At 37.1% G+C, this 25,235-nt stretch overlaps 1 protein-coding gene across 4 annotated transcripts in view; it reads right to left on the reverse strand.

Annotated features, from left to right (window-relative positions):
- Window positions 1-9,660: 9,660 nt before the first annotated feature.
- The window catches only part of NNT (nicotinamide nucleotide transhydrogenase), a 43,681-nt gene continuing 28,106 nt past the window's right edge, over window positions 9,661-25,235 (reverse strand). For all 4 annotated transcript variants that reach the window (XM_027880866.1, XM_027880867.1, XM_027880869.1 and 1 more), the window contains 5 exons: window positions 21,048-21,207; window positions 19,648-19,729; window positions 12,198-12,316; window positions 11,303-11,418; window positions 9,661-10,283 (listed from right to left, as the gene is read on the reverse strand). In XM_027880866.1, the coding sequence (XP_027736667.1) occupies window positions 10,134-10,283; window positions 11,303-11,418; window positions 12,198-12,316; window positions 19,648-19,729; window positions 21,048-21,207 (627 nt within the window). In that variant the 3' untranslated portion in view covers window positions 9,661-10,133. The remainder of the gene's footprint in view (window positions 10,284-11,302; window positions 11,419-12,197; window positions 12,317-19,647; window positions 19,730-21,047; window positions 21,208-25,235) is intronic.

A 25,235-nucleotide genomic window follows, 5' to 3' on the forward strand; every position in this document is an offset into this window, starting at 1 on the left:
TCCCAGCAAGACTCTGGAACAAAGGAAGACAGGAATGTAGAAGCAGCATTAGGCATTTTTCCTGGATAATATTGTGTATCTTCATACTTACAAACTACATTCAACCTCATTTTTATGAGCTCAAAAATCAAGCATTTGCATGGTAACTATCTCAAAATAGATAGTTACATGAAGACCTAGGAAATAATCTCATTCATCTGTTTTTACTGAACACTACTCACAATTATATCACATGGGCAGAATTTATTCCCAGGGGAGACAGGATAGGCAGATCTTCAACCCAGACACTCTGGAACAATATCAAGAAAATGAGATCTCCTATGACAGTCACAAGCATAAGGCCCAGTCATAGCATTGTTAGACCTTGCTGTTGTTCTTACCCATAGAAGGCACCAAAAAAGGGCACAGCACAGAAAACATCCCAGGTCCCATCAAAAGGCAGCCACTGACCATTTCTGACATGAAAACTACTATACATGGCACGTAGGGACATGGATTAGTATGGACTTGACAATGTTAGGTTTATGGTTAGACTCAGTGATCCAGTTAAGAAATGAGAGAATGCTACAAGCTATGTAATTCTGCAAGAGACTGAAGTATTTTAGTTAACTTTAATATCTTTGTCTTTGTCTGCAAGACATCAAAGGCCAGAAAACCCAATATAGTATTTAAAAATGTTGCCCTTTTTCTCCCCCTTGAAGTATCCTCTATACCTATTTACCATGCATGCAGATATTATTTGCTGTTGCTTACTTAAAGTAATACTATTGATTTTTTTCTGTGTTAATAGAAACATGCATTCCATTTTAAATTCTTATCTAAGAGTTTTGAAGACTTTAGGATTTAAAATAAGATTAACAAACACTGCTGCCAGAGAAAAAGGAAAATAGGCAGTCATTTAAGAATAAATGCCAGAAAAAAACCACACTAGATAGATTTAATATTTAATAATTTTATATCTCACAGCAATAGGAAATTTTACAAGGTACAGGTTTGACTGACATATCATGGAAAGCAAGTTTTGTAAGAAGAAATAATGCAAGACCTAACAATATAGCTGGGAGAAGAACCAGACAATATTTCAAGCTAACGCACACTTCAAAGCTAAGTTACAAGGCCATTTCTGACTAGAAGAATAAAATGAGGTCTGAAAAAAATGTGTCTATTCTTCTCCCAACTACAGCAGTTGCCTAACAGAGGATGTCAACTCTCCCTTTCATTTTTAGTCTGTTTTGACAACAACAGACCACCAAACAATAGCAACAACCAACCCACCAAGAAGCAAAGGTCTTTTTCAGAAGACAATGTCATAGCTGCTCAATTACACATTCGGCACGAGGTTATTTCTCAGTGCTAATGGGAATACAAGCTAAGCCAAAGAGCCCTAACTTTGAGATTTCTGGAAAAAGGTTTAAAAATCCCTTCAAAAATATGCAACCAGGCAGCAGCATATGAAAAAGCCTTAGATATTTGAGCAAAATGTGTTTGTAGAGATAGGTATCAGCTAAAACCTACATTTTGACAACTCATATTTACATACCCTAACACACATACAGACGGAGCTTTACCTCCATTGTTTAGACCTCAACAGCATTTATTTCTACAGGATTTTAATAAACTATAGCAAAACATTAGCCTTAAAAGGTCTTCTTTTTTTGTGGGAACTCACGTTCCACATCCTGAACACTTACGCAGTCACTGGGGAGACAAAGATCGTAAGTCCTCTGGTAAAGCAGTACTCCCATTATAGGACAGTCGTGAGACACACTGGGACTCTCCTTCTCAGACTATCAAACCTCACCTGTTATTAAGGGTCTTTCTTTTCAACCATCCCTTATTTTAGGCCTCACGAACATATTTCCTACACAAGAAATACAATCCAGTAAGGGAACAGTGGTTTGTTTTATCTATGCTTTAATCAGAAAAAAATTAATTTCATGTTTCAAAGATAAAAATCTCAACATTTACATTTCTTAAATGCCTCTATTTTGACAGCTTCCGAATACTGTAATAAATCACAAATAATTCCTATTACGAGCACGAAAATTTTTGGATACAGCATCAGATGCAGGCTAGATAAACTATATTCTTGTGTCTCTTTATTTTGTTGAAACTTTAATACACAAACACTAAAATTTTTTGGGGAAAAAAGATGCTTTAGATATCCAACTTCTATTTGTCTCTGTTCCCTTCCTATTGTATTTGTATTCAACACAATTTAAATGTTTGCAAAGCATGATAATTCTTTTCCATATTTCTGTTCCTATAAACTATGGCCATCTCCTCCAATAAAAATGCAGACAACTAAGAAGATTACCAAAACTAATTTTCACCCACAAAAAGAACCCATTAAAAGTTATAGTGCAAGACCATTAAAATAATTCCCAGGGCAATTACTATCCTTAAAAGTAAAAGCCATGAGGAAAGCAATCTTTGGAGATAAGTAGGCAAAAGGTAGTTGATACTAACTCTGCCTACAACTGGAAAAATATTAATGAATGTAAACTCTGGTAGAGTGCTTCGGTATCTTCCGCAAAGAGTGTAAGTCTTCAGGTATGGTAAACCTTACGTCAAACTAATCAAGACCTGAGCTATTTCCCTGTCTCAACTTTGTAATATATTAGGTAAATCTGGATGAGAGTCAAATCAGTATATTTTGAAGACAGATTAAAAAAGATACTGGTGGAAAACTACAGCTCAAATACTAACTTTTGCACCTCACCGACATGCTTTTTTGAGTAAAAAAAATATATAGACCAAAGGAAAAAAAAAGCATTGCCTGCTGGAACAATCCTAACAAAACAAAACATCCTCTCAAATACATGCCTTCCAAATACTAGAACTTACTTTAAATTAAAGAGACAGGTAGGCTAAAAAGTTTTTACAGCTATTTGGAGAAATTACCTTATTTGTGGAAGGTTTTGCTACATGTTTATGAAGATCTAATGGTACAAATACCACTCTACAAACACAAGAGCAGCACGGGAGCAGTCTGTAGACTCCATGTGTTCCAGGTTCTGGTTGTCAAAAGATCCAGCTTTCTTCTTTTTCTTTTTAAGAGCTGATGATTTTGAGGACAATTATTTTGAGAAGAATGCTTGCACAGAAACAATGTGTTGCTAAGGCTACTATTTACTTTATTTAAAAAATGGTTGCTGTTTATAAGTCATTGTACATTTTCTGAGAGGGAAGGGTATCACACCCCTCCAAACATTAAGATTTAACTGTTCAGCCCAAAGCCACAGAGCTGGTGCCTGAATAGAGTAAAAGAGAATTGATTGTTACAAAAGTCAAACTCACCCACTCTTGAAAATTTTCTCATTTTTCAAGTCATCAACAAAAGACATAAAATTTCAGATGTCTCCTTATTCAGAGGGACACAGTGCAAGTCACTAGGGAGGCCAATCCAGCACATCTGCAGGACAACCAAAGCAAGTCTTTTTACATCCAGTGTTACATTGCTTATTACACTGAGCTCTCCAAACTGTATTTTGGTCTTCACTGTCACCTCAGCTTCATCCCAACATTGTTTTGCTTAACCCTTTAATAAAAATAATTTTAATAAATCTGAGAAATTGCAACACATCTAATATGAAGATTATGGTAATCCCCAAATAACACAACAGACTAGAGTATGTTTCCACACTGAAGCTGAAGTTTCTCACTCATATCATCTCCCGTTCAGGCCATATTCATTCTGTTCAGATCTCTAATGAACATAAGGGATTTACAACTAACTTAAAGAACAAATGAACCATAGAATGGTTTGGGTTGGAAGGGACCTTAAAGATCACCTAGTTCTAACTCCCTGTCATGGGCAGAGACATCTTCCACTGGACCAGGTTGCTCAAAGCCCCATTCAGTGTGGCCTCAAACACTTTCAGGGATGGGGGATTCACAACTTCTCTGGGCAACCTGTTCCAGTGCCTCACCACTATCAAAGTAAAGACAAATGAGACAGATTTGTGTTTGAAAATAAAGGTTAGAGCAGGAGAGCAACATTTTAGAACCAACCACAATGGTTGGTCCAGCAGACATGGAAAGTTCCCTCTCTTTTCCTGTAAGAACAATTCCATAAAAAACATGCTAAGGTGACTAGTTCCTAAGGTGGACAACAGAAATTAGATCCCTCAGTAAGAGTTAGCATTTAAATACCAAATGCCATAATGATTTCACACAATACAAAAAAGGAACAAGTAGGTAAAAAGGCAACAGATGCTTCTTTCTACATTGCCCTGCAGAAAAAGAAATGGTTCTGAGGTCTACAGCTGAAGTTCAGCAGTTCCACGGAAAAACTTAAAATTTTTTGCAGATCAAACAGACCATGTATAAAGTGTGGTTTATGGTATCTCTAAAAACTTAAAAAGAAGAAGTCAGTGTCCCACCAGGAATGTAACATGAAAATTACAGCACATTGCATTTGTTGGTTACACTTTTCCATTTTAAAAATTCAAATATAATTCAATCACTTCAAATTATATGGTTCACTAAACTAACATTCAGTGGATATGTCTGGGGACAAAACGCTGATGAAAAATAAGGATGGTTGATGTGCCTATAAATTAGAGACAACTTCCTGTTTTGTGTCCAAACATTAACAAATCCACCATCAACCTCTTGAAAACCAAAGTTTGTTGTACCATGGCCTGTAACAAGGAGATTCTGAGAGTGTAAAATCAGAAAATCCAATGGTTTTTCCTACCACATCTGTAATATTTTAATAGGGGGAATAGGCAACTGCTAGTTATTACTGCATGAGACAGCTTTAACATCTGCTTGAGCTTTTTATGTTCACTAGCTGTTAGCTTCCATTCTGCTAGGGATTTTTTAAATTATAGGTTAGACTGACCATGTAATAGAATAACTTAATTTCATGCTGTGCTAGAGTTCAACCTCAATCTTCTTTCAGAAGACACTTCTTACTGAGTGTGAAGCCCCTTTAGCCGTTCTGTCCTCCAGTTCCTTTGTTGTTTCCTTCCTTTAATGGGGAAATGGCTGGATAATGGCCAGTTTTATGGGTTTTGTCAAGTGGGGGCAGGAAAAGAAGGTCAAGATACACACAGGGCCTTTTCCCAGTCTCATGTCTAATTGCAAAACATCACACTTAGTAAATGTCATACTCAGCACATCTAACAGAACTCCATCAGGTATAACATTATTTTTAAAGCCACACTTACATGTGAGGTACGGGTCTGATCTCTGCAGCATGACTATTTTAATTCTCTGACACACAATTTCCTTCCCCCCTTGTCTGACCCACTTTGACCCTATTATCAAAACCAGTAACAGACATATTTTGTACCTCCTTCAAATAATATTCTAAAAAGAGCTGCAGTTGCTAAATAAGGTTTGACAGCTATTTTCTATATCCTTGTCAAATTGAAACTGCTTTGCAGAAGTCTACAGGGTTCAAAAAAGTGTCAAGAGGTGTGAATTTAAAAATCAGTAATGTAGAATTCAGAGAGCCATTTCTCTAATAAGTGTGAAAAAATGGTTATTAATATATAATTTATACACGCTGTGATGAAAATTGGACTCTAGAGTGCCATGTGTCAGAGTGATGTACTGGCCTACACGCAGTCCTCTATTATGCAGGGAAATATAAAACTCATGAACTGTCATTAAGGGAAGAACACAAACTACCTATGCATGTGTTCTATCAAAGGATACAATCCCACTCATTCTCAGGGAAAATCTGTCTCCAGGCAAAAGTGAAATATAGAGAAAGCAGAATAGCTGCACTTTCTCTAACACTTTTTTCTGTTTGCTGTCTCCTCATTAGCTAACATTCCTCACGACCTCTGCAACTGGAGAAAAACTCCTTCCTTAGAGGTCATTTGGATGAAATAACGCCTATAAACTAGTCCCTTAATTTCTCAAGTAATACCTTCAATTAATGTTTTAGGATTGTTTATGCTGCTCCTTTCGAAAACTTGGAGTTTTGAATATTTCTAAGCCCATTTATGAAAATGTCCAAGTACATATCTTCCTTTCAGGAAGTACCATTATCACATTAGCCTAAACCAGTAATGTAATACATCCTCTGGGCAGCTACAGAGCAGCTGCATCATGCAAGTTACTACCTTTTGTAAATTATTTATTTTTCAATATTGACGGAACAATACTCGTTGCAAGTCTTACGAAACGCGTATTTGAACTGCACTGCTCAGGTACAGAACAGAGGGCCCAGATCTCCCGTAAAGTTTACCTGCAGAATTTGAAAGCTTATACAAAGGCATGCATGTGCTAGTGGTCTAAAACGCTCTTGATTTGGTGGGTTTCTTTGAATTTAGGTGTTAAGTTTACTTACCACAAATAATTGAGCCTTACAATAGAAGGCTCATGCTCTCCTTCTCTCTCATGCACTGTAGATCTGGAAGACTAACCCAACAACTATTTTGGCACAGCAGAAACAAATACAGCAAACAAGGCACTCTGAAGAGGATATGAAATCCACTCCTACATGTTTGAGTGTATGACCTCTAATTCGGTCATACGGACTGAATGCTTGTTCGTGGGTCTAACGCACCTTCTAACTTGGCCTAAAAAGCATCCAAGTCTGTGTGCTCCACGACTGCTCTGCAATAGAACCCAAAACTTAGCAAGTGGATAAAAATCCAAAAGTCAGTTTTTTATTCAAACTAAAATACAGAAGTAGGTTCAGCCCCCAAATTTTCTAATTGAATGAACCAGAATTAATTACATGCTTATTGCATGAAACCAACATAGCAGGATACATATGACTCATTAGATTGGAATTTCAGAAACCGTATCATAGACTAAAGAGTTTGAGAAACAGACTGACAGATTAGTAGATAACATAGTTGAAACCTTATCATTTTGTACTCATTAAAATTCTCCTACTAATAAAAAATTTCAAAGCAAATTTAACAATGCAAAAACAAACTTTGTACTTCTCAGGATAGAAAGTAAGAAGCACATTTGCTGGAAATAGCATATTTTACAAATTTAAATTTCTGCTTTTGAGTCACTGGCTCAAGAAAGGTAGGACAATGACAAAAGATATTTGGGTTTAGTTCTGTTTTCGGTACAGCTTCCCCACACACATCCTCCATCTCCCTCCCTTTCATCCACTTCTGATGTTCAGTGTGGTGTCAGATAGGAACACTAGGTGGGTCTTGCAGGAGGAACAGTCTGGATGATTGCACAATTAAGGTATTCAAGAGATGGGGGAGCTGAGATGTTTGCACTGACTTTGGGGCACATCAGCCTGTAAAAGGGTATGAAATGCTGATGAAGACTGAAATAACTGGGCACACTAGTCTCCCAAGGTTGCAGGCAGTTTCAGCAAAGGAAATTCTAATTAAAATTAAAACTGAAATTCTAATTGCAATTAAAAAAAAAAATAATCCGTTCCCAATTGGAAGAATCAAACACTGCAATGACAGTGAGGCTGTGACATCTCCACCAAGATGTTCAAATCAAAACCTATAGCAATCTGATCAAACTGGAGCTGTTTTCAGATACAGTTATCTGTTCAGGAAACACAACAGGAGAGAACAGAGGCAGTGATCACCAGAGAAAAATAACTGACTTTTTATTAGCACTTCAAAAATTACCCATGGTAATTTTCCATGGTAAAGCACATTTTAAAGGTAACACTTGGTAATTCTGACCCAAGGAAATAGCATGGAAATAGCATGTATAGCAAATACAAAGGAAACTGTCTCCCTCCCTTGTTATTCGCTACTTTTTAAAGAAAAGCTAAGTCTTTTATTAGCTACCCATAATCAGAGACATGATGTATACTGCAGTTAGGTATCTCAACATGACAAAAATGAACACTTTAGGATTTTAGATCCCTTCAAATCTCCCTTTTTTTTTCCTTCTTAGCTGTGAGTGAGAGAGAGAGAGGATTATTTCCTTGTCTTTCTTTTCCCATTTCCCTAGTTTTTGCAGATATGAAGGAAAAGTTGAACAAAATGAAATCAAGAGGCCATAGTTGCTACATTCAAATATATCTGCCACGATGTTTTAAATAAAAATTACAAGTCTTTTCCTGCAGTATACAACATATTAATGCTTGCATGACAATTTAATGTCAAATTATATAAAAGAGATCTGCAAAAAGAGTAGATCTTTCGTATATTGCTACATTTCTTAATGCATTACCTATTCAAAGTCTGTGTTTTAAGTGATCTTCACATAAAAACAGAGGTAGCCAAGAAGAAATACAGTATTTTATATGAGGTCTCTACACAATGCGTAATGAAAAAAATGTTTGTTCTATCAAGCAAGATGGATTAATTTCAAGACTTACTCCTTAACAGTTTGCCTTCCCTGGATATGAATGCTTTCTAACACAAGCACAGCTAGTTCTATTTAGCCTTCATCACCATGGACAGTTGCTACATCATTAGGAAAACATTATGGAAATATGACAAATTCAATTTATTACGCAAATATTTGAGTTTCACTCAAGTATACTTAATACAATAAAAACAAAACAGCAATCTATCTCATAATTTAACTTTGCTGGACTTCTGCTGGGAATTTAGCAGTGCTTTTAATTAGTGAGAATAATCAAATACACTGTATATTAAGCTCATTGTGTTTCTGTACTGTCCAAACAATAGCTTATATAATAAACTCCAGCATCTTAAATGGCTTGGGTTGGAAGGGACCTTAAAGATCATCTAGTTCTAAACTTCCTGTCATGTGCAGGGAAACTTTCACTAGACCAGATCACCCAGCAGCCTGGCCTTAAACACTTCCAGGGATGGGGAGTTGACAACTTCTCTGGGCAATCTTTTCCAGTCCCTCACCAGCCTCACAGTGAAGAATTTCTTCCTAAAACCTAATCTAAACCTACTCTCTTTTAGTGTGCAGCCATTCCCCCCTGTTCTATCACTACCAGCCCTTGTGAAAAGTCCCTCTTCATTTTTCTTATGGCCCTCTTTTTAGGTACTGGAAGGTGTTCTAAGGTTTCCCCAGAGCCTTCTCTTCTCCAGGCTGAACAACCCCAGCCCTCTCAGTCTGTCTTCATAGGAGAGGTGCTCGGGCCCTGTGATCAACTTAGTGTCTCTCCTCTGGACCTGCGCCAACAGGTCAACATCGTTCTTGTTCTGGGCACCCAGTTGCTCAACACAGCACTCCAGGTGGGGTCTCACAATGGCAGAGTAGAAAGAGAGAGTCCAAAAGTGTTTTTCCTAGCATCATAAAAACGTTAATTGAGAAAGCATCACTAAATTTTAAAGTAGTAAATACAATTAAAAGTCTAAGTGAACAAACTGAAACACTGTGGTCCGAATTCTGTGAACAGATAAGTATGCAAGATGTTCTGTTTGTGCAGAACTGGACCGTATTTTTTTCTCAGACACTTAAAAAGGTGGAAAAGATGGAGAATTGAGCAGTTGCTTAAAATAGTTAAGCAGTGCTAGTAAAAGTACATTTCTGTGTCAGGCTTGAAAACTACTTGGCAAGTGCCTGAAATCCTGTGTTTCATTTAACATAAGTGTGCACCATAAAAAAAGCGGAACTGTATTTTAAAGAAAAGTAACTTTCCTACAGTGTTCCTGATTCACAGCATCCATACAATCCCCAAAAGAAAAAGAGCATAATGCTTAGAATTTCAAATCTTGTAAGCATCTATTTCATAGAATGTCCTTTGAAGGGCATGTTTGAAGGGACATACAAGGATTTACTTCTGCTTGCATCTGTTTGAAATTTATTTTTAAGTTTTGATGAAATCAACAGTTGTTTTGTCCATATCAGCCAAAATACCACTTTGATGATACGACTGAATATAGTTCTGGCACAGTATTTTTTAGTGAATTTCCATGACAGAAGTACAGACACTAAGAAGGAGGAAGTCAGTAACTACTTAAAGATGACTGAGTTATTAGTTCCTTAACAGCAAAATGTTAACCTTAAAAAGCACATTTTCATTTTTTAGTGCATTGCTTCACTGAAGATTTAGTTTGAAGGGCTAATCTGCCCATGTTTTTTATAAAAGTTTATATCCCCGACCAAACTACATCTCCTAGGAGTCAATGCAGTCTTCTCTAAAAGCCAGCTGCCTTAAAACTATGAGAGATTCTTCTACCTCTTGTTTTCCATAACCTCTGTGACAAAACCATGGTCGCAAACACAAGCAGAATATAAATCAGTATTTAGTTTTGATATGATTCCCTGACTTTCGCTTGCAGGGCATCACAAGTCTTCTTGGCATCTCCCAGCAACATGGCAGTATTGGGTTTGTAGAAGATTGGATTGTCCACTGCTGCATAACCAACTCCCAGAGATCTCTTCATTACAATGACCTGCACATAAAGAGCTCACATTTGAAACAGCAAAAAACAACTACCATTCTCCCTCAAACAAAGACCACATAAAACCAACTTCCAACAAACAAAGAAAGAGGAACAGACATCCCTGGCCAAAACCAGATGCTCACTGCTATAAGCTGTATTTCTGATTTTAATATAGCAGACAAATAGCTATCCAAAAACATGTTAGCCACGGCACCTTCAGCACAGAAACTCTAAAGCTCTACCAACTTTAACTACATTCATGTTTATTTCTCAAAATGCAACACATATCTACACACACTGTTGATAAATATATGTGTCTATGGCTGAGTACTTGAATGGCTAACCTACGGAAGAACTGAGGCTACAGCTGAGTTCAGAACAAGATATTAAAGATTTCACATCAAAGAAACACAAGTCTATGTACTTTGGATCAGATGACATTGCTTTCAAAGAACAAAACTGTTAAGGTAACTAAACTTGCCAGTTCAACATGGACAGACTAAGCTCTCTACTCAACTCAGCCACTCACAGTTTTGGTTTTTTGTTTGGGTTGTCTGGGGTTTTTTTTGTTTGTTTTGTGGTGGTGCTTTTTTTTTTTTTTTTGAGGGGTTGTTTTTTAATTATTATTTTTTATTTAAGCATATTATTCATTCTTGTATTTCCACCTCAATATTAAAGTTGTCCATCAAATTTCCTATAAACCTAAAAAAGCAGATATTTGTATAGAAATGCTTCAGGGCTGCAGGTGAGCAGGACATTATTTATTCTAATGACGTATTCTAGAAGAAGCATTTTCATTAGTCTTTTCTATTGCAGTTGTCATTAGTCTTGCTAAAGCACTTGATGTTGATTATAAAATCATGAGCAATGCATCACATGTGCAAAGCACAGGCTGTTTTGCTGTACAACTCAGAGAAAAGCTTTTTTTATGGAAACCAGAACAGTGGGATAATCTTTTCAGCTTATCCACTATGTTTTTCACAGGATGCTACCTAACGTAGGGCCTAACACAACTCTCTTAATCTCACCTGCTTGGACTTCCAGACCTCAAGAACTGGCATTCCAGCTATGATAGAGTTCGGATCTTCCTGAGCTGCTGAATTAACTGTATCATTTGCACCAATTACAAGGACCAAGTCAGTTTCTGCAGCAAGACAAAGAAAATAATACTGATGAAAAATTATCTGAAATCTGAACACAGAGGCTAATGCACATTTTTGTGTTAATTCTGATCTTGACAGGCAGAAAAACCCATAATGGTTTAGTATTCTAAAAAAATTTATGAGGACATCATTCATACAAGCATTTTATAAACTTATCAGGCAAATTATATGTGAGAGTTCAAGTGTGCTCCCAGCTACCTCCAGCAAACTGCAAGCAACCACAGTCCAATTCCAAGGGGCTCCTTAGACCACTGGGCCACACAAAAACTTAAATCTGTTAGTATTTAAATGTGTTCGTATACACACATCATACTGTCACTTTCAAATTTTTGGTGCCTGGTTTTTCCTTTGAATATTCTTCCAAAAATCCTTTTACCAGCAATCTTCTGATTTAAAAAAAAAAAGATGTAAAAAACCAAGAGGTTGCCAGTACAATGCTAAAGAGGTTTGCAAGATATGATAAGGTCATCTCAGACCTAAAGAAGCAGCAACAGTTTTCCTCTACGGATATAGGGGCAGTAACAGAGATAATAAAGACCCAGCATTTGTCATTTACTTCATGTCTACAAGCATTTAAAAAACAAAATGCACCCTCCTCACAAAAAAACCAGACAGACCTCTTGTCCTCTACAGTGCTATCACAAGAGGCACAAAGTGAAACTGAATGGCCTGACTGAGATCTTCTATTTTTAAAAATCCTTGTGCGATGCAAAACCAAAATCAAATACATCATCCAATCTAATGGAAACTTATGTCTAACCTGGGAAGTCTTCATTGATCTCATCCATTTCCAGTACAATATCATAGGGAACACCAGCCTCTGCTAGTAGTACATTCAGCTGACCTGGCATACGTCCAGCCACAGGGTGAATACCAAACCTAAAAGGGAAGAAAGTCCAACTCTGTTAATAAACACAGACCACTCTGTTTTATACAGTAAAACTGTCACCTGTGACCTACAAGGCTGAGAAGTTCTTATATATGAGCACACATGTGAATTAATAAAATAAAATAAAATGGTTAAACCTTAACAGTTCCCTTTCCAAGCAGTACCATATTTAAAAACTCTGACAGATATTTCTGGACTTCTACAAATAAGCCTTTTAGCTGTAAAACTGCCACACACATTAATATGGTTTGTAGATCCCTTACATCACTGCAGACTAAATAAAATCACCATAGTGTAATGTTCTTCACAAAAAAAGGCAAAAGGCCATGCTGCCTTTCTGAAGCAAATCCTCTCCTAGAAACGCCCTTAGCAAATGACTTTATTGACTCAGGTGTCTCTAGAGTATGTATTGTTATTAAGTTATTTATTATAAGTTACGATTAAGTTATAATGATTAAGTAAGTGTTATTAAGTCTAGCACTCCAATCCAACACAAAAATCAGCAAGCCCAAGACAATGGTTTGCTGAATTAGGTTAACATGCCACTTTCTTCTCATGACTGACCTTGGGAGAAAAAGAAAACTTAAAAAAAAAAAAAAAAAAAAAAGGAGGGGGAGTGAGAAGGTGGAGAGCTAAGAAACTACAAAAGTACAACCATTTAAAAAAATGTTTCCAGAACAGCTCAAAAACAACTTAGATAAAGGATGCTGCTTATGAGTTAATAAAACTTCAGACAGACAACATGGTGGCAGCCCAGGGTGCTCAGGCATGCATACCGTTCTTGTAAGAGTAAAAACCTGGAAAAAGACAGAATGAAGATGTTAAACTGATTTAGCTGCACTATCAAAGCCATATTTGGTTAGAAGTAAATCTATTTAGTGTTGGCAGATTGTACTCTTCTGGTCATCTACTGGCCCTCAGAAGCAAGGCAAATCCATGTCTACTGTCCTGGGCACCTTCTGTCTTTCTAGCTCTGGAGCTATCACTTCAGTATGCTGACTTCAAACACACCAGAAGTGCCTCAGACAAATGTAGGGGGCTGAAGATAAATGTTCAGTGAAGAAGCCTACATGTCCTTTGGAAGAGAAGGAAAATAGTCAAGAGTAAATTGGATTACTGAATTCTTGGATTTTAGAATAGAAATTTCTGAGCAGAAACCCAAGTAAGTCAGGAATGAAATAAAAGGACCTCAGACTTCTTCAGAAAGAAGAGAAAGACTGATAAATCAACTTGCCATGACAGACAGATTGTCATACATTTCTATTTTCAACTCTACTGTGATGGAAATGGATAACATAACTGATGGACCACAAGTCACAGTCCAATCAACACAGATTACTTGTGAATTTAACACTGTACAAATACATCCTTAAAAGGGCAACTGAGAGCTCCATTATTAAGATGACATTAAGACAATACAAGAATGAGACAACTGGAACTCCAGCAACAAAATTAAGGACACATGATTAATACACACAGTATGAGATATACTACAACTTTAAGCTCTATACCAAACAGCAGGATAAAAGCTGGCTTTAAAAGGAATACTTTTAAAGAAAGAAAGTCAATAGATTGTATTCAGCTAGTAAACATTTGGGATTCTGTCGTAAAGGGTAATACCTAAAATCAGAAAAAGGAGAGCAAACAGGACAAATTACTAACAGCTTACGTTTCACATCACTGACTCAGTAATACAAGCCATGTGTAGTACTGCAGATAGACCTTAAGTACACCAAATTCTATCACTTACAATACAGTAGGAGAACTCTTATTCTGAAGTACCCTTGAGAAAACTCATCACTCCTCTGGCAGTGAAAATAGATTTTCCAACAAAATTCTCTTTTGTGTCTAATAAAATTATTTGAGTGCCTTTGTGACCAAAGCTGCTTTGGCAATACACAAAACAAAATACTTGTGAGGTTTCTATTAAATACTATATACACATACAATCTTATTTCAAGGGCTAGAAAGCCAAAAATTTTAGCTGCCAAGAGAATAAATTTCACCTTTGACTTCACCATTCCTGGCAAGAGGCAAGGAAAGAAGAAAAAGAAAGGGACAAATTATCTTCATTCAGGAAGAGTTATGGCACGAAACATCAGTAGTTAAAGACTTCTGACAGACTCTGTTTGAAACCACACACTGCATATTCAGAAAGTCTGAGAAAGTTGTTCATACAAAAGCTTTTTTGGACAAATATTGAAGTGACTCCCAAAAGTCTGCTTCTAAGAGCCTGTTAACCAAATATGACAGTAGCCTGACAGTACTACTTGTTATTGGATAAGCAAGAATGTCAAAAAGAATAATGAAAAAATACATGCTTCTCTGCGGCTTTCATTATATCAAAAGGTAACATCTACACATTTCTGGAGTGAAATCAGCCTATCCAATACAAAGCAGAATTCAGGTAACCATGGAAAAAAGACACCTAAAATCCTTGATGGATCACAACGTGTCTAATAAAAGCTGCTCCCGATTCACAACAGCATCAGTTCTTCAAAGCTGTGTGCATTACAGCAGGAACATTTTGTCACATATGCTCTCCCAGATGTTCAAACTATGAACCTCATTCATATTCAAAAATTCAACACGGAAGTTATTTTAAAAGAGAGACATGTTTTATGGTAAAAATGCTTTGAAGTGAAAAATTGCCAAGTTTCTTTGATATTCTTTTAGTATGAGTTATGCAGGAACTCCTGTAAGTTGGCTGGTTTCTTTATAAATCAGGCAGAAATCTTAACCCACAACACATATTCACAATCATGATGTGTTTAACTTGAAACATTATTCTGGAACTTCAGTGAAGCGCAGAATTCACCAGGAATTTTTTCTTTTGACCCTGACAATATAATGTGGGGCTTGCTTATCATCACCACCAATTGTGAGATACTGAAGTGCGTGCACATCTTCTTGCTACTCTGCCTTAAGAGGTGAACAGCATGAGGCAAGGATACTCAGCTTTTTTAATCAGCTTCTACTGGATACTTCTTAGTTTTTTAAGGACAACACAGCACACTGAAAAATGAGTTAGTATTTTGAGCTTTTCTTGTAATACAAAAAATGCAACATTTTCTTTCAAATTTTGACCTAATATCTAAAACTCCTGACATACACATTGCATCTAGAACAGTACTTTTAGCACAGTGGAGCTGTGCTAAAACTGGAGCAGGGGGTGGGTAGAAGGGACTGAAGGTGGGGGAAGGGGTATGAAGTTAGTAATAGTAGCATGAAAAAGACATACCATAAAAAATTACTAAAAAGCCTCAGAATAGAAATTATTTTTATACAGCTCATAAAGTCAGTACTCGTCTTTATTACAACTGTCTAGATAACATTCCTGTAATCAATCCTGAAAGACCTCACACAAGACCTCAGAAGGGCAGCACCTAACCCAATACAGAAGGGTTTCAAGATCACTTCATCCACGTAAAGATAGGATTTCTGTCAATATGACAAAGCTGGACAGAGCTATGTAACATCTGGCTGGTGTCTTATTTAGCTTACTCAACACTTCAGATGCCATATTTGCCCAGGGATTCACTGCCTCACCTACTGTTCCTAATGTCTCATTTACTTTATTTAGACACCTCTTCCCCTCTGTTTCCAGTACAAACAATAATCTGTTATTCTAGGTAACAAGAGGGGGGAAAACCCCAAAAAGCTAGATTAACAGAGAAGTGCATCATATAGATATTCCACAGCTTGAATCCTGCCACGTAATAATTGCAGTGTAGCATGATTGCCAAGTATCACAGCATAATGTTCATCACAGAAAGTTATCCTTACAGATAACTCTGTGGATCACTAGCATCAACACATACAGCTAGCCTAGCCAACCTAGACCTGGTTTCATGCCTGAGGCAACATACGTTTCAAAATCAATCAGGTCAGTTAAATTTAAACTGAGTTAGATTAGCTAAATTAAGCATACTTAAACAGGGCTCTGATACCGGCTCCCAAGAACCCAACTACAGGGAAAAGAATAGAGCCTGCTTCCACAAAATATCACACATGGACCTAGTGAGGTCACCCAGAGCTGAGCTGACCCCTATGGAAGCAATGGCACACCTACAGGAGCACACAGCTGCAGCTGCATCCTTGCAGAAGCTGATCAGGTGCAGCAAGGTTTGCTAATTCTAACTACACCAATAAGGCACTGGAGCTAGCAGATCTGTTGGACTCCATCTGGGCCTTCTTTTTCAGCATTAATAATTCAGAACCCACCCAGCTAATTTGATTATAGCAAACCAACCAAGAACCGACACACATGTAGACACTTTGTGTCTCTTTAGAGCCACAAAGAATCATAACTATAAACTGACATAATTAAACAGTTGTAGTTAATCAGTTTTATTTTTAATTTGTAGATAAATGTGTAACTGACATCCACTCACATATTCTATTACTTCCAAGAAATTAGAACAATGGAGGGGAGGAAAAACAGAGCTCTGAACACATTTGATTAGAGCTCAGCCTTTGAGGTATCAACAGGAAAAAAAAAAAGATCAAAAAATGCAAGTACAACACGAAATCAGTACTACCATGTTTTCAAAAACATGAAAAACTCATTTCCATGTGCTTAAAAGTAATTAGATTCTTCAGCATCAGAAGATGGAAATTCAAGTCCTATAAAAAGTAGGTTAAAAAAATGAAACGAAAACACTAATTTATTAGCAACTGTTTTGAAAGGCTGTTAAAGAGGTAATGTGCATCTCTCTCCACTGTGAATTACCAGAAAATCAACTTATTTACTACGAAACTATTTTGAAAGTCTATAAAAAGCACAATTTTAAGAGTGCTTTCATCTTAAAATGCGTTTTTCTCATCAAGAACTTCTAATTGTGCAGGAAAACAAAACACATTGATAGAAAAGGTCTTAAGAATGTCACACTGTGGCAAAAGGTAGGACAGATAACTTGATGTGGACATCAATAACCCACACGCATATGAGAATGTATAGAGTTTTAGAGTGTAATTATGTATCTAGATGCAAAATTACTATAGAATATAATTCTACTGTATAGAAAAAAATCAGAATTCCACAGCTAGGTTCCTACAAACAACACAACATGTGGCTGACAAACTTTGGTAAAGTGAGAGCTTTCAGCAATTTACTTAGTTCTGACGCTGCAAAAATACAACAGCAGTTGTAGAACAGCTATTTCCTCTCCAAGGCCAATAGATTCTGGGGGCTACAGGATTTAGCCTAAAAAACATTTCTTGTTTTATCCCTCCATAACAGGGCAAAGCTATACTCCAGGCTCAGTAATATCCAGCTTTCTGTCTGACTAGACTAATGCATTAAAGATGTGATCTGCTGCAAGACCATCTCAAAGTGAGCAATGATGTTAGCTATGCAACTGAGTAACTAAGACAGCCTAAAGTTTCCAAAAACTCTCCTGTATTTCTAAATTTAAACCCTAGTCATAGGTTATGTATCATGTTATATAATCTGTATTCACTGAGAATGTTATGGCTATAGGCAGAGCAAATGAAAACAACAGCTCCTCTGGATCAGTGGTGAGCCATGAAGCAGAAACAGACCGTATGACAGTCGCAGTTTTTCTTGGCACACGATGGGCATTACAGGCTGATGCAATTCTGTGTCCATGCTGGCACCTCTCCACAGCGTATGTGTGAGGGTGTCACTACATCTGGACGGTGAGTGGTTTAGGGTCCCGAGGCACTCCAGGCCTACTGAAACCAGAGGACAACAGCTGCACTCAATGAACACCGTGGGAGCTCAGTAAAGTGATGAAAGGCCTGAATTACCACAAACTGTAAATACAGATTTATTTCATTAAAATACTAGGTAACCACTGCAGTGATCCCCTCCTGAAATTGAGTAATTTCAAGTATAAGCCATTTATTTCAAGGACTCATTCACCTCTCTCCCCTGCAAAGCCAACATAAAAGGAAAAAACAATATTTTTTTATTTCACCAAAGATGGTGAAAAAAATAGCTCTCCCCCAGAGAAGCACTGAAATAAAGACAAAAGTATACAATACAGTCATCGCATTAGCCACGAAAGGGTTCTCTTGTTGCACAACAAGGAGTCTTCACATTTTTTAAGGCAATCTGGACACACACAGAGCTTTCACTAACATGGAGAAAAACAAGGTGTGAAGAGAACTGCTCCAAGAAGAAAATACACCACCACACCACCACACCCCCTCACTTCTCATGTATCCATGAACAAACACATCTATAAAGCAATTTTATATGCAGAATTGCAACATGCTGGCTAAACACTAACAAGTAATTGCTGCAAAACCCTTTAATTCTGCTGTTATCCATCACAATAGGTGCCATAACACACTGCAAAAACTTACATGCAACTTTTCAATAAGGTTCAAAAAGTAGTGGAATAAGGACAACAAATGCAAAAAACACTAGTAGAGTACTGATTCCAAATGGAAGTCACCATCTAATTGAAATAAACACATGGAAATCAGAATAAGTCTGCCCAAACATCTTGTTTGAAATGAAAACTGAGCCTTGACTGATTTTAAAATATTAAGTTATCATAATAAGAAACCAAGCAAAATTTCAAACAATCAGCAGGGGAGGCATTTTGTTTGCTTTCCAGTACTTTCAGTATCTATAAGGTCTACCAAAAAAATGAAGGAGGAAAGGACTTCAGGCTAATACTGGCAATCTAAGAATTATCTCTGCTTTTAGAGCAGCATTCCAGCAGAATCAATTCATGGGACTGGTGTCATGCACTCCAATAATTCTTCCACCCAATATTCAAAACTCTAATAACAGCCTTGTCTGCAGTAGCAAAATCTTATGGGAATCCCATAAGTGTAGATCTAAGTTGCTTAATGGCTAGGAGTACCTGCCACAGGAGAGGCTGAAAACTGGGAGAAGAGAAGGCTCAAGGGAATCTTATTACTGTATAAATATTGATGAAGGGCAGTAAAGAAGACAGAGCCAGTTTCTTCTCAGTGGTATCCGGTGAATGGACAAGAGGCAACAGTTGCAAATTGAAATATGGGAAAAACTTACTTTACTCTAAGGATGACTGAACATTTTAAGAGATTGACAAGTCTCCATCTCTGGAGACTAAATGTCCAAAACCCAATTGGACAAGCCTCTAAGCAACCAGCTCCAGTTGACTCTGGTTTGAGCAAGGAGGCTGGCTGAACCAGAAAATCCCCAGAGATCTCTAACTTAAACTGTTCTGTGCCTCTGTCAATGCTAAAAGAAATATTAAATCAAAACTAAGACTTACTTGTAGGGGATTTTAATGCAATGAAAAGAAAAACCAAACTGAAACAAAACACTGTAATACTTGTCATCAAGGAAAGCACCTACCTGACATTTTTCCCTTGCTCTCTCAACATCTTCACCAGATCAGCTATTGGGTACTGAGCTTTTGCTGCACACAAACCATAACCTGAAAGAATTTCAAAATCTGAAGTTATTTTTCTGTTTCAGTGCAGAAAGACTAGTTGTCGACAGTAAGAGTCTCTTCCCCACAAACAGAAGCTGTTAAAACTAAAAATAAATTTTAAAAAATACACACGCACATCAGATTCTCATACATTCACAGCATGACCACTGTAATTTATCTCTTTTTTGATCTCCTGACCACTTACAATGCAGTGATTTGGCCAGTCCAACTACAAAAGCAACTTATTTCAGCTTCACAAAAATACATATTCCTTTCTCTATCAGAAAAGGTTGTTTCAGACAGGTATTCTGAAAAATTGGTAGAGTGGCTACTACTATGTTACTTCACAATCACTATCCTCAAGATAATTTTGAATTTGCATAACTCAAATCTAGTACTGGATATTGCTTTGTCTTTTAAGTCTGTCTGAACTAATTCATCAGAAGAACTATATCCAGAGAAATACAAAGAGTATAAACTATTATTGGTGTCCTCAAGGTTTGACCACAGGAGAAAGAGGCAAACTCCTTGAGGATGACTGCAAGCTTTACTGGAAACAGAGGTAACTTCCCAAATTAAAACCCTACCTCAGTCATGTTTTTAGTTAAGCTGAAGCAAAATAAAAGATGACTTAGTATTTTAGCTTTCTTCACATTCCAATGCTAAAACAAATTTAACATAGCAGTCATGCCATTCAACTGAAGAAAAAGAAATCTTGAGCTATTCCCTACCTGAGCTCTCCTATCAGGGAGTGCGCTACTGAACAGTATGAGTCTACAGTCAACATAATAGTTTCAGACAATTCAGGGTTTTGGTTTTCAGGTCTTTTTTTTTAAAACTTTAATTACAGTATTTACATTAACTAAGTTTTAAATTAGTTTATATCCTTTTTTTTTCATAAACCCATGCAGAATTAAGCAAGTACATGAAAAACTGTAAACAAAATCTTTTCCGTAACTTAACAGACAGATATACTGGAACCACTGGTACTGTGGTAGTGCTTGGAAACTCACAATTAATTTTGTGTACAGCTGTTGTGGTGCAAGCTTCATTTACAAGAGTCTTTGTTCTGAAGAATTTAAAATGCAAATAAAAAGGACAGAGTTTGAAGAAACACACATAAAGGAAAATGAAGTGGCATACACCTCTGCATAGAAAAATGATAACTGAGCTGGAAAGAAAAACAAATCGCATGGACTCAGTCAACATTTGACATGCTGCTGCCATGCTGGCACTGTAGGCTACAGTTTTTTTGTTTGTTTTGGAGCCTTTTTCTTCATAATACATCCTCTGAACATCTTGTGAGTCAAGAATGTCTTACCTGGAGTAATAATAATACTATTGGCTTCTTTTATCATTTCAATTGCATTGTCCACATTGATTTCTGTGTGGGTTCCAGTAATTTCCATGGGCTTCCCTCCAGCTGTTGATGCAGTGCCATAGCCCCCAAGAATCACATTTGCAAGAGAACGGTTCATAGCCTGAGAGACAAGAGGGTTTTGATCAGATAAAATGCAAAAATAACAGTGGGAGTCCATAAAGAAAACTTCTGAAAAAAATTTTTCTGAAAATATTAAAGACTTCCTGATAATAGTCGTTATCTGCTGGTTTTGCCTCCTTTTATCTCAAAACTTCTTAAAACAGGCTCCTTATAACAGTTTAACACAGCAATAACCAAACATCAGCTTTTAACACATTACATTACACATGTAACTAGAAAACATCAGCATTTCCCCAAGGCAGAGAACAAAAAGCAAATATTAGTCTCTTTTTGTGCTTAAAACGGAGGGCTATGAAAGAAAGCATACTTGACAAAATTTTTAAAACTTTTTTACATACATATATATACACACAGATGAAATTTTTGCAAGATATTTTCTACAGCTGTTGACCCATTCAACATGTGAGCACAGAACTGCTAATGACAGCATGGAAACCACAAAGCTCCTATAGGTACTACAGAAGCAAAACTCTCACAGTGACAAGACATAAAAGAACACATAGCAGCTAAGAAGCCACACAAAACTAGTCAATTTTTCATGAACTGAAGGGGGCCATTACTTACTGGCTGAGCACCAAAGGGAAACAAGAGATTTTAACTAGGAGCTTTAAGAGAAGAACACATCCTGAAAATCTGTCTCCATTAGACACATAGCCAGAAAAGCCACTGGCTAAATGCTTTCACTGGCGTGTCTCCTTGTGAGTGTGGTCCCAAAGCAATATCTGTCAATAACTGGAAATAGGCAGAACTTGTAATTGCAGTAAACAAAACTTTAGAAGCAAGAAAGGAACAGGATAAATTGCTTCTTTAACTGCATATGTGTCATACATCTTCTCTACTAGCTGAGAAACCAAAACAAAATTTAGGAATGGATCTGGAGAGACACAGATGTGTGGGAGAAACCATCCACACAAAATATGCTTCCAGCTGTCCATTCTCCACTAACATTTCAAATTATGCAATTCCACAGGTTTTTTGCCATGGCCTGAGAAAACATGCCATTCTTTGAAATTCATCATCTAGCAAATAAGTACAATGAAGACAATAGAACTTTTTTTGGTCCTGATAAGTCATCACTGTTTCATATACTGTAAGGGAAGCACAAAATTGCAGAGAAATCAGCATCTGTCTACTGTCTGCAGTACATAGAAGCTCCTGTCCTCTAAGAATAACTGCCTTTAACATGAAATACCAAACAAAAAACAGACTATGTAGTATATCATAGCAGTTAAGTGCCAGGTAAGACTGCCTAGACAGAAGAATACGCTCTTCAGATGTCCCACACACAAGAAGCAAAGCACTTTATACACATATCTAAATCAAAGGACAATAGTTAAACCAGGCCAAAGGAGAAAAAAAGTTAAGTATTATTAGAAATCTGAGAAGCCACTAAAAGCAAGCATGAGATTGAAGCACCTTTACCACAAAGAGCCAAGACGACCTCCCTTCCAAAAGTCTGGGGAAAAAAAGTAGATGGTGTAGAAGAGCCAAAATCTTATCAAGCAACAATTAACCAGCTAAAACCTGCTCAGCACTGGGACAGTGTGTAAACTGTTCTATAGCCTCTTTCATCTTCTTTACCACCACAGACCATAAATATAGAGGTATAAAGTTCAGGCTTCACCACTCACTGATAATCCACCAACCAGCAAAAAGCCTTCTGTATTGTGCATACAAGGGGACAATGGTCAGGAGCTTATAGTCCAGGGAAAACCAAACACCTGATCCCGAAGAACTCAAGGTGCTTCCACTGTGCTCACAGAAACTACGCAGCTAGCACAGGTGATGGGCCAGCCCATAATTTATAAGACTAACACTGTTTGTCCTTTCTCTTGCTCTGTTTCATTCTCCCAGTTAATGGTTACTCTTCAACCTCAAGCTTCTTCCCCATCCCTGAGTATAGTGATTCCAACACTACAGTTGCAATCATCAAGTATTTCCTATGGGGAAAAATGACAGAGAAGGACATCCTAATACAACCAACTGTTCTGAAGAAGATGCGTTGGTATTTTAAGAGTCACAACTCACAGGATGAGTGAACAGTACAGGCCTTTGCTATCTAAAGTGAAATTCTTTGTCCTTAACTCAGCCTACTAAAAGCTACAAAAGAAGGACAGGTGGAAAATAAAGCAGATATGAGTGCAAAAACTTAGTGGTTATCAGAATACATACTGGCCAATTTTATCAGCTGAAGCTTTAAGAGATTAGCTGGACAGGCTTTGTATGATTAAACTACAGTTTTATCATAAGAAGTAACCGAAGTTGTAAAAATAAGGTTTCAGCCATTAAGATGTTTCCACAAATACCTTCTCACTTGTACTAGATAAGTTTCAATAAATATACTGGTTTTGATGGAAGTCATATTAAAGGGTGTGGGAGGGGAAGAAAAGGAATAAAAAAGAGAGGAAAAAACAGCTGCTTCATTAGCACAGGTTGCAACACCTAAAGCAGAGTTTGCTGAAACCCTTGAGCACTTTTTTCTCTTGAAATGCAGCTTCAAGACAATGACACTGAATCCCCTGATAATAACAATGCTTTTAAAAGAAATAATTTCCATTAAAGGAAGTAAAGCAGAAATGAAAAATGCTGGGCCATCAAGTGCAGAAATGACACAAAATAATTTTCATTTTACTGGTTGATGAACTTTATTGTCTAAGCTTATATAAAGCAGCTCAAGATTTTTAGAATACTACCTCAAAAGCTAAACTTCCTGAAATACTCCTGAGAAATATTTAGAGGAAAGATACTCTGTCACTGCATAACTATTTTGCTAACTACTCCCCCAGGCTTCCTATTTATCTAGATTCCTCCAACCAACTCTGCAAGTATTTCAAAACTCTCTTGTGAGTGCTAAGAAGGGTTAGCAACAAAATAAATTTAAAAAGTAAGTGGATGGTAAAAGAAAAATGAAGGTATAGATAGACTCCACCTACTAGTAAATACATATCAAACAATTCATATTTTCACTAAGATTTCACAGAAATTTGTTTTTTAAAAGACATAGTTTTCATACCTGTGTTACCCATAAGCATCATCTATCTATTGATATGGACTAAAGTCCTGAATGTATACAAAGAAATACGAGCCACAAAATCTCATTTCCTTTTGATAAGCAGACAGAAAACATTCAAGAAAGAACAAGATTCTTTGACATTCATACCTGGAGTTGTTCATTTGAGCTCACATTCAAGAAGCTAGACAAAAATGCCTTTTTAAACTTTTCTGAGAAAGAAAGATGAAAACTAATGATACTAAACATTCCTAACATGGTAACAACACTATTTATCAGCTGAGACAAAGTAAATGATGATGGCCAGCGCTGACCATAGGGAAACATCAGACAGGAGAACAGGAACAGTGATCATACAAGAACACAAGAGCAGAAGTAAAATAGGATTACACAACTGAGAATCATGAGTTTGGCAGCTGTTGCACTGTGAACAGGTTTTTTAAATTATTACATCTTTGAAAACAAGATTCTATACAAATGTTGCAGAGAAAAGGAGATTATTACTAATAATGCAATATGATTTACACACAGAGTTGAAGTTCAAGTTTGCTGACATAGACACTGGCACAGCAGTGAACTCCTGCGAGCCTGCTGCCACCCCGTGGTACCTCAAAGTAGCTGCTATGAAGAAAGTAGCATACTTTGTGCATGCCAAAAAACAAACTGTAAATTACTGTCTAATCAAACAGCTTTTTAAAGGAACACACTGTACACTACTTGAGATACTAAGTATTTAACTTAAATTTAGCAGAACTGCAGAGGTATAGAAACATAGAATCATAGAATAGATTGGGTTGGAAAAGACCTCCAAGATCATCAAGTCCAACCCCTGATCCAACTCCAATTACTATAGCATGGCACTAAGGGCCACATCCAATCTCTGCTTAAAAACCTCCAGGGATGGTGAATCCACCACCTCTCTGGGTAGGCCGTTCCAATGCCTGGTTACCCTCTCTCTAAAGAATTTCTTCCTAACATCTAACCTAAACCTCCCCTGG

This window comes from Empidonax traillii, unplaced genomic scaffold (genome assembly GCF_003031625.1).
Source record: "Empidonax traillii isolate 1590-97213 ecotype Southwest subspecies unplaced genomic scaffold, ASM303162v1 scaffold77:size1270838, whole genome shotgun sequence".
Taxonomy (NCBI): Eukaryota; Metazoa; Chordata; class Aves; order Passeriformes; family Tyrannidae; genus Empidonax; species Empidonax traillii.